Here is a 13,225-nt window from a genome sequence, read left to right on the forward strand (position 1 = left end):
ATTTCTGTAGAAGACATGTGGACCATTGAATTCTTTTTATATTCTTGGCTTAAGAATCTCTGGAATCTTTAAGGACACGTCTAAAAATGTTTGTATTTGACTAAAACCACCAGGATTATATGCTCATCCATGGGTTGAGAATCCCAACTGAAATGTGTAAAAAATGCATTTTAACTCTAAATAAGTCTGTTTTTCCAACAGACTAATTTTCAGAATATAAACAGCACCTTAGGTCACTAAAATCCCCAAATTTTTCTGACAAATGCCAAGGACATGACCTCAAAGGCAACTACAGCCATGCAAACAACTCAGCTGTTTGAGCATGTGAGTCCAGTTGTAGCTCATGACATCTTAATGTGGGACACATTAGGAGATGTTGCTTCTTTTTCTTTTGGGGAAGTAAAAGGTCAGGGTCAGCGACATTAACAGCTCCTGGAGTTTCGTTATTTTTGCTCCCAGACGGTTGCCAGAACTGCTTTTTAACATAGGTAGTACCATTGATTGTTCTTGCCAACCATTAGGACACCCTGGAAGTGTGACCCACAGCTAACTTTTTGTGTACTTCACATTACACTTGTGCATCATCTTTCCTTTTTAGTAATTTACAGTGCGACAGCCACCTTCTGACTCTTGGGTAAGCCTTTCTTTCGCACATCATGTGTGCTTGAGCTGTATGTACAGTATGCTTACTTACAAAGGCAAATGGCTCTTGCCCTCTTTAGCCAACACCCATATCTAAAGGCCACCTGACTCACTGTGTGGCACAATGTGGGAGGACGGTGATACCGATACTAGTCAAAAGAGAAGTCATAAAGAGGAGAAAAGGGCTGGTAGGGTGTCATTTTAACAATGGAAACAGCGTCCAAGAAGTTCATCAGCATTACAGAAGATCCTCTTTCCTGTCACTTTCTGTGGTTATTCACAGAATTCAGATACATACTCACCACTACGTCTAATGACATCAGCATCAAAAGTAAGTGTGGGTGTAAAAACTCTTAAGGGCAGGAGAATTTCCCACAACCATTTTCATGCCATTTTCTCCCACTGCTGATTCAGGTTGACAATTCACATCCTTACTAATATAATAATGAGACACCATTTAATAATCTAAATCACTTTTATTAATTTAAGTTAGGTAGAGACACTAAACATTGGAACCACATTTGCTCTGCTCTGGAGCAGTCTTCAGAAAATTACAAAAGAAAAAAAAAAAAAAAAAAAAAAAAGAGGCTTTTATGTCATACTGTCAAAACAAATGGCAAAAATTAAGAGGTAGAGAATTTAGGCTCATCACTGTGACTGAAGGAATGATGCCTATTGGAATGTAGTTGAAATTCAAAAACTCTTGTCGTCCCAAAGGTATATAAAATATTTATACATCAAATAGGGTGGAGACAGGTAATTTTGGGATACTGGGGTATTCACAACATTAAAACATTTACATTTCACTTGGACAAAGTGGACTATGGACAGGAGAGTTAGTGTTACTTTGGAAAAGAATAGCTATGGTCTTTTAATGCATTTCCCTCAACCACACATCAGTGTCGGGACAGCGGTTCACCTGGAGTTACAGCCTATGTCGGGTTATTTTTTTAATTTTTTTTTTTAAACAAATATTGGTAACAGATAAATTTACAATATAAACACCACATATCTTGAAAATAAAGACAAATGAGAGAAATAAAAATGCATTTCCTCTCAGTTTCTCCCAAAGCAGTACATTCTGAATGTGTCACACAAGCTAGTTCAAACACATTGACTCCCTCGTCCGCTTTTCATTTGAGAGGTTTTGTCGATACGGACCTGAAACAACAGGACCATTTAAAAAAAAAAAAAAAAGGTCAATGTTGAGTCCCATTACACTGGAAACTCCTATGAAGATTTAAGTCAGCCACGGTCTGGCCTTTAAATGTCCCATTTGGAATGACTTCATTATCAACATATGCTACATGTGTGTAACTTAAGTATTTAACAACAACGGAATATGGTAAACATTAATTGTGAAATATTCTTGCTTTGTTTTAAATTGGAGTCGTGTTAAGCTGCAAACCAATTTCCTGACTGCCTGAAAAAGAGCCTCTGCATGGGGAGACGTTGGGTAGTTTGAAACGCTGTGTTGAACCTTCCTACACAGAGAATGCTGGCAGTGTAGAGAAAAATCAGAAATTACAGTGCATGTCTACAAAAATAAAATAAAAGTGAACACATTTTTTTTTTTTTTTTTTTTTACTGTTTGTACAGTAACATACTGTATATTTCCACAATGACACTAGATAAGGCTGGTGACTACATTACGTAAATAGTTAATTATTGGATACCTTTTCTGTATGATTTCAAAACTAGTGACACAGAATATAGATGGTTTCTTTTAACAAACTTAAAAGAAAAAAAAAAAAAAAAACACAAGACAAAGTCAAATAAATCCTTTGTGTAGTACACAGCTTTCTTTGTTCCAGAGGAACAATATGGTAAACCTTTGCATTTGCTCAATGCAAGTGCACCAGTCTAGATTCAGTCTTTCCTTCCCCCGCCCCCCCGTCTTCCCCATTTCATCCTCAGTGGTTGTTTCCTCATGCTTGCAGGTTTTATGTGCCTCTGTTCGTGTTACAAACAGCGCCCACTAGATCCCATTCTTCGCCTCGTTGTTGTTCATGGCCTCCTTTCTCTGAGCTAGGAAGGGGTACATGCACTTGTCGGCGCCCAGGAACCGGTACATGCACACAATGGCCTCGAAGGGCAGGATGCTGCAGAGACAGGACAGAGAGATAAGCTTAGTGACACAGGACACTCCTGTATAGTTTACTGAGAGCTGATGGGAGTGAAAAACGGACCTTTTCATGAAGTTGACCATATAGACGATGCGAGGTGTACAGATCATGGGCTGGTCAGTGAGGATGGCCCTCATGGCCTGTTTCACGCAGAACTCTGGCTTCAGGGGAGGTAGAAAAGGCTCAATCTCCTTCCTGAATGGAAAAAACAATAATCATAGACAGATAGTTATTTACAGGCCCAAAAATCAGGGGGATTAAAAATCTAATTTATTAAATCTGGTTTGGAAATTTGTTCGGAAAACCCATCAAAAATCAGTCAGAGTGGAAAGAGCTTTTTTTTTTGGTGCATTCCATTTAAAATGTTGATAAACTTTAAAGATAAATCAATCCATGAATAAAGTGGTGCTGGTTAAAGAGGTTGTTAACAGTTCTTGCGCACAGTAATAAAACAGTTCTAAGGACAGTAAAGCTAAAGAACATGCCACCTGCTGACTGTAACCATCAAACAAAGTGAGAACTATTACAGCAGCAGCAGGGGGGGGGTGGAGTGGGGGGTGGGTGTTAGCCCATGGTGCACCTGTTGGTGAGGTTTTCCCCTGGGAAAGTCGCCCTCTTTTGTTTAAGCAGCGCGGCCAGCCAATGGCATACAAGTGACTTTATAATATCTCGAACACAACACAAACTGTCAGCTGCTGCTTTGAAGTTCAAAAGGTGTTTGTGAGGCAATTTTATAGTGAAAATTAGAGACAGCAAAGGCATCCCAGGTGCAAGAATGCTGGGGGAAAAAAAAAAAAAAAAAAAAGGAATAGCGCACACAAAAACAATAACACCGGCCAGTGTGTGTCGAGGCTTACCTTATCCTGCAGCCTTTGAACATTCCCGTGTCTACCAGGTAAGGGCACACCAGAGTCATGTTGATGCCCTCCTTCTCTGAGGCCTTCAGCTCATGGCTCAGTGACTCGTGGAACCCAATGGCACCGAACTTACTGGCGCAGTAATCCTGAGGGAACAGAGAGGGAGAACAGTTAGCCCTGTTAAAACTCTGCCCCTGCCCGCACCCAGGGACCACGGAACATTATCAAACATGCCCCGCGGGCACAGAGGTCTCTCCTGGCTGGTAATGATACAGCCACAAAAACCTGAGCGAGCCTGTCCGCCACTCTATGGTTTCATTAGCATTCTTCTCAAGTGCATCAGGAGACCGCTCTGCTCGGCGGAAAGGTTTTGATGTGGTTCGCTGTGGAAATAATCTTTAAAAAAAAAAAAAGGGCTTGGGCAAACACAGATGCATGTCGATAAACATGGGGAGGATTTGACTGTGCCCACATGACAGACGGAGGCTTTGGTTCCTTGAAATTAATGTGCACGTTTGAAATGACAGTCGAAGCATTTCCAGGAAGCATAATAGGTTAACAAAAACGGACTATACTGCATTCTCTTTGAAGGAGGGGGGGGGACTTAATCATTATGGATGAATGCTTGTTCAACAAAAGCAAATGTGCAGCTATAAAAACAGAGGCAAATGGAGTAGTAGTCCCTGTAGACCATCTGAAAATGACACCATTCTCAGCCAAGGGGGATAAATGAGAACTCTTTACTGTGAGATATCAAAATAAAACCTTCTGCAGGGGCTACCAGTTTACTCCCTATGCTGTTATGGAGATAAATGACTCCACTAAACATTTTAATATGTATTAAATAAACAAAAAGAATCTGTACTGGGAGAGAAAAAAAAACTATAGGAAGGAAAACCAAAACCTTATCCATTGAAAGCTGCTGTGAACAGAATACTGAGTGAGCACCAAGTTGTTCACAAAGCAGTGATGAAGATGTCTCTGTCCCTTGGGGAGCTGTCAGCTCATTCTGGCCCCGGGGCCAGAGCCCAATAGGAGCTCAACACCCCCACTGCTGCAGATAGAGGAATCTATAAGAGGCTCCCCAATGCTCATCTGTGTCCCTTAATTTAACGGGTGGAGGGACAACTAGAGAAAGGGGGCCTAACCTCCCTCGGCCCAGTGTGCTAGCTGGCACGCTGAGGGCTCTGGAGAAAAAGCACTGGTTTTGGATGGTGGGAACGATAGGATGTGTATGTGTTGTTGTGTATGATACTAACCTCCACTCCAGCTGTGCTGAATAAACCCAGGGAGCTGGCAACCGTCACAATGTGACCATGATTCAGCTCCAGCATCTTGGGGAGAAACGCCTTGGTGGTCTGGGGGAAGGATAGAAGAGACAGAAGGGCAAAGGGAAAAAAAGAAGAAGGTTAGTTCACTTGTGCAGTTTGTCTGTGCCAAAGGCCTTTGATCCTCTCTGCCTCCCTCTCATTCCCCCTCTCCATGTGTTTCTCCCTCTTCTCCATGGTGATGCAGTGAGAAGCGTCTGAATGGGAATTCATAACAGGCACACAAAAAAAAAGAAGAATCAGTCTGAGTACTGGAGGTGCAGCACTGTTAATGATAAAAATAAAGATTTAGGTTTAGTTTTTCCCCTTTGTGGTGGGTGTGAATTAGATGTTGATGTAAAAGAAAAATTACGGTTTTCCCCTCTTCAGGTATTCACTGAACAAACAGGTATGTGGTGTGTGTGTGTGTGCTGCTGTACAATCTGTTCTTTTCCCACACAGATCTGGTGCCCGTCGCTGGGCCCGACTCTAAAGACTTGGTGACAACACCAATCATAGGCCTCCGTTCACTCAACAACAATACAATTCAGCCTTTTCGTCTACCCGCACAGCCTTGCGCCCTGCCCGAGCAGCAGTCAGCAGAACAATTGGGGCGAGATGAGCTCTGAGATGAAAGGGTTTCGCCGGAGTGCCACGTGAGAGCCTGAGTGGTTCCACCGGCCGGTCCGATGAGTGTTAGCGAGGTGGTGTGAAGAGCAAACCCCCGCGGAGGAGATTCAATGAGAGTTAGCGGTTCCAGTTGATTAACCTATGGATCCGTTCCTCATTCCGGCTCGTCTGCTGACTTTTGGACACAGCGTGAGCCAATCAGCAGGTGTGACATGTGACGGCAATGACAGGAACTGACCAATCACTCTCCCACTAGGAGGTCTAAAAACAACCAGCAGGCCTTTTGTTGGGAGCACTGCTAGATCTATTCAAGCTAGATGTGCGCTGCCATAGTGAAGAACAATACATGACGCCTGCAACACTCTTTTCAAATGTCACTGAGCTTGCAAATGAAAACACCTTTATATCACAATAACCCGAGATTACCAGTGGAGTGGGGGGGGAAAAAAATAGTCGATAATTTGATTTAAGTACTAAGCCGGAGATTTAATAAATTCCAATTTTGACAAGTAAAAACACCACACTTTGGCTGTAATGTAAAATGTGGTACCTCTGGGTTTTTGTAAGCAATTTTAAGAAATCATTTTGGGTTCTGCAAAATTGGGGTTAGCGTTTGCAATTACTTTTGACAGTTTCATTCCTAGCTTCCAATAATTCTGTGGTCCTATAAATGAACGCTAACGTTTTCATTGGTTGGTAGAGTATGTAAGCCTGGCCAGAGAAATAATTCAGCCTCCTTTGTAAACATTTGCTGGAGGGGAGCACAGAGCCAGAGAGTGCATGGTACCAGGTAGTACAGCCATGAAACCACTGGCAGGGGAGGAAAGCCTCATTAAAACTGCACCCAGAGATTAACTGCATCGGACCTACTGACTTCTAGCGTAATCTCTGCTATGCTTTACATCTGTATTTAGACATCTTTCTCCTTGTTTTGTGACGTAAGTAAAACTGGAAGCAATAAGTCAGATCGATGCAAAGAAAGGCTGGCAAACGCGAGATGACTTCACTGTTTTGGAGTTTATTCTATAGCCAGGTACAGTATAACTGATCTGACTCAGCTCCAAACATCTGCACTTTTCCAGGACATAAATTTTCAACTTGCTGCAAAATTCGACTCATTGAATGATGGGGCCCAAAGAGAGGGAGCGAGAGAACATGAGGCCTGGATAAAAGCTGAGAAAGGCCTCTGCAAGCCAGAATGGCAGTGGATGAGGGAGAGAGTTGCGTGCAAATGAAGCATTAACTTAAGATATGCCCATACCTGACTTCAGCCAAAGTTTCCCACTCCCACAGCAACTTTGAGAGAGCAGGGAATGACTCGATCTGGCACAATACTCTACGACTAAAGCCAACACTCAGATACAACTAGACAATTTTGCTGAGTGGTCTGAAAGTAACTGGAACTGATGGAGGGAAGGCTAGAGGAAGGGGCTAAACGTGAACAAACGTCCCATCTTTCTCCCACCCTTGTGTGGTGTCCCGCTTCTCATGGCAGCTCTGGCATGTGGGTATGACCCCCGCTGACCTCTCAGACACGAAATGTGTGAAGGCAACCAGGGGCTCGTGTCTCACATCAGAGCTGCTGTAATTGGGTCTCAACGCTCCCTTGTTCCGCTAAATTACCCGCTGACACAGTCGGGCCTCCTTGGCCTATGTGGGGGTGCCTTGCCCGCTGCACCCCCTAATTGGTGCGTGCCCCCAGGAGCATTTAAGCCACACAAAGCCTCTTGCAGCTGGGGTGTCAGGCTGTATTAGTGCAAGCGCCTGACCAACAGGAATATGAACAAAATATTGGCCTTTGCGGAGGACCAGATGGCCATTTAATTGGGCTGACTTCTCCCTGGATGAGAGAATGAAGGAGAGAGAGGGAGAGAAAAAAAAAAAGGCCCGAGTTCGAGAGCTTGTCTGAACCTACAACAGATCGTGGAATTTGAGTGGGTTGTGTTTTCTGCTCATCAGGGATGATGGATGCCTATTGGTCATGTTGTGGTGGCCATGCTAGTCAGTTAGCCTCTGCTGTAGTTGACTAAAGCTCAAACCTCCTGCTGGTTGTGCTACTGGAATCCAATTTACCTGGAAAGCAACCACATCAATATGCCACAGGGGATGTAGTGTTAATGCACTACAAACACCCCAGCATCCAACACATCACCAAAACTAAACTGATGCCAACAACCCAGTTAGTTCAGTGATTTTAACCTCTGTTGGTCACCAGATCACTTAATTTTTTTAAAAAGGCTCACAGCTTGAGGTTCTAACAGTCAAACAGCCACAGTTTGATAACCGTGGCGTTTTCATTATTTCACTGTCACTTTGTAATACTCTAGTAGCTCTGTAGCTAGAAAATCTATGCATGAATGCTCCAATAGTATTTCAGTGCGATAAAATCAATTAGTCATAGGTCACTTGGTAAAATATCGATCTAAATGTCGACATTTTACAATTTTCATGTCCAAAAGGTTGTTGACTTTTCCTTATTCCTAGCTACCCATTCTATTTTAATCTCGTCTAGAGCTAATTTTCATAATTGATTGAAGTAAATTATCAACATTCTTCTTTGGTTCCAGCAACTCAAATGTGAGGATTGGATGCTGTTCTTCCTCACATGACAGTTAACTGAACATCCTTGGGTTTTGGACTGTTGGTCAGATTAATAAAAAAATCTGATGGCTTTGGCTCGGGGGAAATTATAATGGGGCGTTTTTCACTGTCAATACAATCGGAAGGTTACTAGATAGTGAAAATAGTCATTAGTTGCAGCCCTAATCCCATCCCTTGAGAACAGGTACATGCTCAGGGAGAAACCCAACATCGGAATAGTCATTGATAGCTCCAGTGAGGGGTACAGGTGCACCAGGCCTGAGGAGGGGCCCATATAAAACCAGTCAAGTAGGACCCTTCTGCCTGGCTGCCTCCTTTCTCTGGATACAGCAGGAATGCAGCCTGCGGAACTTGGCTCCTGTCGCCTGGCATCATGTCAAGCTGATCCACAGACAAGAAACCAATTGTCAGATAAAGTGGGTCAGCAGCAGCTTACCATTACCCTCTCGCCTCGCCTGTGGAAGGGACGGCACTGCCTTCCTTCCTCTTTTCTTTCCCCTGCTCTTTTCCCGCCATGTAACTGTCGAGCACTCTGCGCTTTCATGTAATCGCACAAGAGAGGTACAATTTCCACGAGAAGGGGGAAATTGCTTCCTATTGTTCATAAACCACCTGTTGGATAACCAGCTCAAGATGCTGAGGATGATTTCCTTTCATGTCATTCCACTAGACACACACTAATCCTCAAACGCAAACTCTGGTGACACTTCCTGAAATGACTGCACATTCCCCGTCCCGGCATGACTAAACACTGAGGTTCAAACATCACAAATCGCCAGCTGGACTAATCAGAGCATCATCAAATAAATTAAATGTTATGATCCCCCTGCCTCGTAAAAACCGAAAGGGAACGAGGGACTGAATCATAGCTGTTTGTCCGTGTCCGTGTGTGTGTGTGTCCGTGTGTCCGTGTCCGTGTGTGTGTGTGTGTGTGTGTGTGTGTGTGTGGCAGAGCCGGATGAACAGAGCTGGCCTCCATGACTGCCATGCAGCTGCACCTACTGCCTCCAAATCAGGTTGGGAGGAGTCAAGAGGGGCCTGTGGAAGGAGGACAGAAGAAGTGTGGGGTCTGTGCTAGGCCTATCTGGCAGACACCCACACACCCACACACTACAATTACCATCCGTTTCCTGTCCATGTATCCATCCCTGCCTTGTTCCCACTACACTGATGACAAATGGCAACTTACACAAAATAAAAAATCTTTTCTCCTTCTTCATTTGGACTTGGGCCTTCCCTTTGCTTAGTTTACACTCTTAACTCTGTGGTGCATTTACGAAATAGGGAAAGCTTTGAACTTGATGTCATGTTGAGAAACTGGGTGTTTGGGTTAATTTCAATAACTGGCTGGAATTAATGCAGGGAGTTTTGGGGGTTTCTCTGATGCCTCCCTTAGTGGCCAAAGTCATGATGATGTTTTGCCAAATAGTGATGCTTGACAAGCTGAATGAGATGAACACACATCAAAAGGAATGCACCACAGGCTATCTACATGAAAAATAAGAAATGAATACAGTGGAGTGAGAAAATCTTGTGTACATTAAAATAACAAAAGCCAAGTGGCTGTTTGATTTGATCTTTAATGCCTCTTTTTTTAATATCCTTTAGTGCTGGCATTGAAAGAATCAACCTAAACAAACAAGGTTTAAAATCCACTCTTCAAAATTTGTATGACTAGGCCCTAAACTGAGGGCACTGGTTGAGTCATAATCCATAGTTAAGCCATTTTAAAAAACTGTTGTTCAAAAAGGGGGAAAACTAAATGAAAAGGTTTGTGTAATGCACCACCTGCATGCAGTGAGTAACTGTATCATGTTTGTGTAAGAGAGGAAAGTGGACAGGTCCCTGTTAGTCTAAACTCTATTCATCTAGCTTGTGTCTTTAATGAACCACATCCTCCATTCTGGCTGTCGCCATTCATTAAGTCCCTCTTTCATCTGCCCCCCACCCCCAACCCTAAAGAAACCACGCTCTCCACAGAATATGGGAGAACACAAACACAGACCCCAATTAAAAATCCCAAATCTGCCACCCAACCACTGGATCCTGACTCCAAATCCTGGATCCAAAAGAACGTGGAGATGGCCAGCAGAGAGGCGCATGAATAGTTGAATGGAGCATCCATTAAATGAGGAAATACACAACCTGTCTGACTGAAAACACAAGAGATTTTCATGCTCAATTAGGGAGCTTCACAATCACTGGTTTCATGGTATCACTGAGAATGCAGTTGTCCGTAAAAAGAAGAGCCCGCGGCCAAAGTCTCAAAATGAACATCATCCGCTTCACTAGACCCATTGCTCAACATATCGTGACAAATGCAATCAAAGCTGAAATAGTTAATTCGGAGCCAAGGACACATTCTCAATACTTGCAGTTCACTCACCAGCAGGCCTATACACCAATTTGTGCACAATCACTAATATTGTCCCACAGAGATGGCTGTAGCCAAAGCAATGCAATCAATTATTGGTTTATTGGGGAGTGGGGGAGAGGGGCTTAAATGCTAAACACTCTACTCTCAATCCCCATCAGTAAGCTCTCTTTTCAAAGTGTTTCTAATTGCCAGGCTGCAACCTCTCTTCTTTCACCCCCTGAAAAAACATTCACACCAACCAACACACACAGAAACAAGCGGTAATAGCGCCTCAATGCTGCGGCTCATGCTTATCTAAAGTGCAGCATACTCACTCCATCAAGTCCACGTAGCCTTTCAGATAAGCATTCACACTGAAAAGGCCCGAGGAACAGAGCCAGAGTAAAATCTGATACACAACAAATCACTGCCTGCCAACAGCATGTGGTGAGCTGATCCGACACAGATCCAACCCACGTACAGAACCCCCTGCCTCCATCACGCAAGTCAGATTTGTGCAGAGCTGCGCGGCAGAGGAGGAGAAGGAAGGGCTGACATACCATGTGGATCATCACTGATCGGGGCTGCCAAAGAGCGGCGAAGGCAAGACTTATGAAGCCAAACCCGTGACTCTCCTCTGGCAGACTTAAACTAAGTGGAGCTGAAATTTGAACATGCAAGGGAACTATTTAAGGTCATACTTTTTCAATCCTGGGAGACACACACACACACACACACACACACACACACACACCTTTAATTCTTGAGTTTGGCACACAGAAGGATAAGATTATGAATAGGCATGCAAGTCAGACTGGAAACATTCCTGTGAACCTAGCATCACAGTAAACACATTTGATAACACTGTGCTCATGGAAACTGAGGCAGATGTACAAAGCCATACAAATTACTCACAGTTTACCCTTTTTCACATGCTTAATTGGCCCTGTGCATCCACTCACCCAGAAATGTGCGTGACAGTTGACCACCATGGTGCGCTCGATCAGCTCATCGGGGCACTCAAGAAGGTGATGGCCGGAGACGACTCCGGCGTTGTTGATCAGTATGTCCACATCTCCCACCTCCCGACGTACCTTCTCGGCTGTGGAATACACACTCTCCCGTTTTCCCACGTCACACACATAGGTGTAGACCTGCGGCTGGAAAGGAGGGACCTCCTCCACCCCTCCAACGGGTCCTACAGGGGAGAAGAGAAGGAAACAGAGATGATAAAGTTATCAATGAAAAGTTTGCTCAGCAGCCTGGTTCTTAGTGATTAAGTGTTATTTTGACAGTCTGCACATACAATTATTATTATACAGGGATTATAAAGAGGTAGCTGTTCTGCTAAGTGTTGGACGCTTTTGGATAATAGTACACCTGAACATGCAGGTAACAGAAAACCTGAGATTGTGTGCAACCATGTCCACATATCTTGCCATGTGAAACATTTCACTGTGTTTATTGTAACAGCGACAATGCTGTAACAATTATCCTTTAGATATAATTTGCCACAGCAGAAACAAAACAGAAGGCCACCTGAGTACAGCAATTTCACTGACCGTGCGTAAAAAAACCACTGATAACATCCTAATTGCTGCAAAGAAAGCAGACTTACCGTCTTTTGTTATGGGGGTGTCTAGTTCATGGTATATCTGCCGCACCATCTCCGCTGTTTCCTCATTGCTTTGGCTGTTTATGTCCCATAACACCAGTATCGCTCGTCTCCGGGCGAACTCCTTGGCGAAGAGCCGCCCGAGGCCGCTTCCAGCCCCGGTGATCACGCACACCTGTCCCGCCACGCTCTTCTCCTTGGGCCGCACAACCCATTTCGCCCCGGCAGTCACAATAGCCCAGAGCACCTTCAAAATGACCACGAAGAACTCCGCAATAATGATCATCATGTTGACCAATCAATTCAAACACGCAGCGGTGGGGGAAGAAGCGCACGAAGTGAATGGTTCCCTTTCTGGAAGACCGGTTTGCAGCAGATAGGTAGGGTCACAACTCACGCCGACAAAACTTGGGACCGCAGTGCAAGGCAGGAAACGCAACAACAACAACAACAAAAAAACCAACGCTCATACAAAAGAAAGAAAGTGGCGCAAGCAGGAGCGCAACTTCGGAGTGTAGAGAGAGTTGAGATGCGGCTCAGTCAGAGTCCAGTTGCCACTACAGTTGCAGTGAGTTGTGAGCAGCTACTACAAGCTGAGCCTCCTACTTCCTCTGCTGCTGCTCCACTCATCTCATCCTCACTCGCATCTCGCTCTCTATTTATTCAGTCCACCCATAACTGCTGGACCCAATAGGACTCAGGCTTGAGCGCCTGTCAGAATGAAGCGCCAGGTCCAGACACTACACTCAAGAGGTGATGTAACCTAAAAGATTTCAACCTAACACTGAGCTGCTGCGATTTTTTTTTTTTTTTGTTTCTTCTCCCAAATCAAAAAATCTCATAGGAAGATATCAAAGAATTCCTACCCATTGTCTATCCCTGTGGGCTTTATGAATAAATGAATGAATAAATAAATGGCTTTAGCTGCCAGTTATACAAATAAAAATGTCAGATGAATTATCCAATTAGACTTGATTCATTTCATGGGGGGGTTTTAATTATATGGTTTTTTTTATTAGGATTGTAGAAACATTGAATATACTGACACCGAGCAAGAAACGTAGATTTCAGACAAACACAGATCAGACCAT

General features: G+C 43.9%; 1 protein-coding gene across 1 annotated transcript; it reads right to left on the reverse strand.

Annotated features, from left to right (window-relative positions):
• Nucleotides 1-1,098: 1,098 nt before the first annotated feature.
• Nucleotides 1,099-12,785, reverse strand: rdh10a (retinol dehydrogenase 10a). The gene is made up of 6 exons (XM_051410354.1): nucleotides 12,138-12,785; nucleotides 11,482-11,717; nucleotides 4,885-4,983; nucleotides 3,626-3,771; nucleotides 2,832-2,963; nucleotides 1,099-2,744 (listed from the first exon to the last, which is right to left on the reverse strand). The coding sequence occupies exons 1-6, from the start codon at nucleotides 12,421-12,423 to the stop codon at nucleotides 2,621-2,623; spliced, it is 1,023 nt and encodes a 340-aa protein (XP_051266314.1). The 5' UTR covers nucleotides 12,424-12,785; the 3' UTR covers nucleotides 1,099-2,620.
• Nucleotides 12,786-13,225: the final 440 nt, after the last annotated feature.

This window comes from Dicentrarchus labrax, unplaced genomic scaffold, assembly GCF_905237075.1.
Source record: "Dicentrarchus labrax unplaced genomic scaffold, dlabrax2021, whole genome shotgun sequence".
Taxonomy (NCBI): Eukaryota; Metazoa; Chordata; class Actinopteri; family Moronidae; genus Dicentrarchus; species Dicentrarchus labrax.

What these genes read in the sequence shown, in the direction of transcription:
- rdh10a (XM_051410354.1), bottom strand. Translation starts at nt 12,423, where the DNA reads ATGATGATCATTATTGCGGAGTTCTTCGTGGTCATTTTGAAGGTGCTC. An exon ending in TCAGCACAGCTGGAGTGGAG is followed by an intron (nt 3,772 to 4,884) that starts GTTAGTATCATA and finishes CTGTTCCCTCAG; the next exon opens with GATTACTGCGCCAGTAAGTT. An exon ending in TTCAAAGGCTGCAGGATAAG is followed by an intron (nt 2,964 to 3,625) that starts GTAAGCCTCGAC and finishes TTTTCCATTCAG; the next exon opens with GAAGGAGATTGAGCCTTTTC.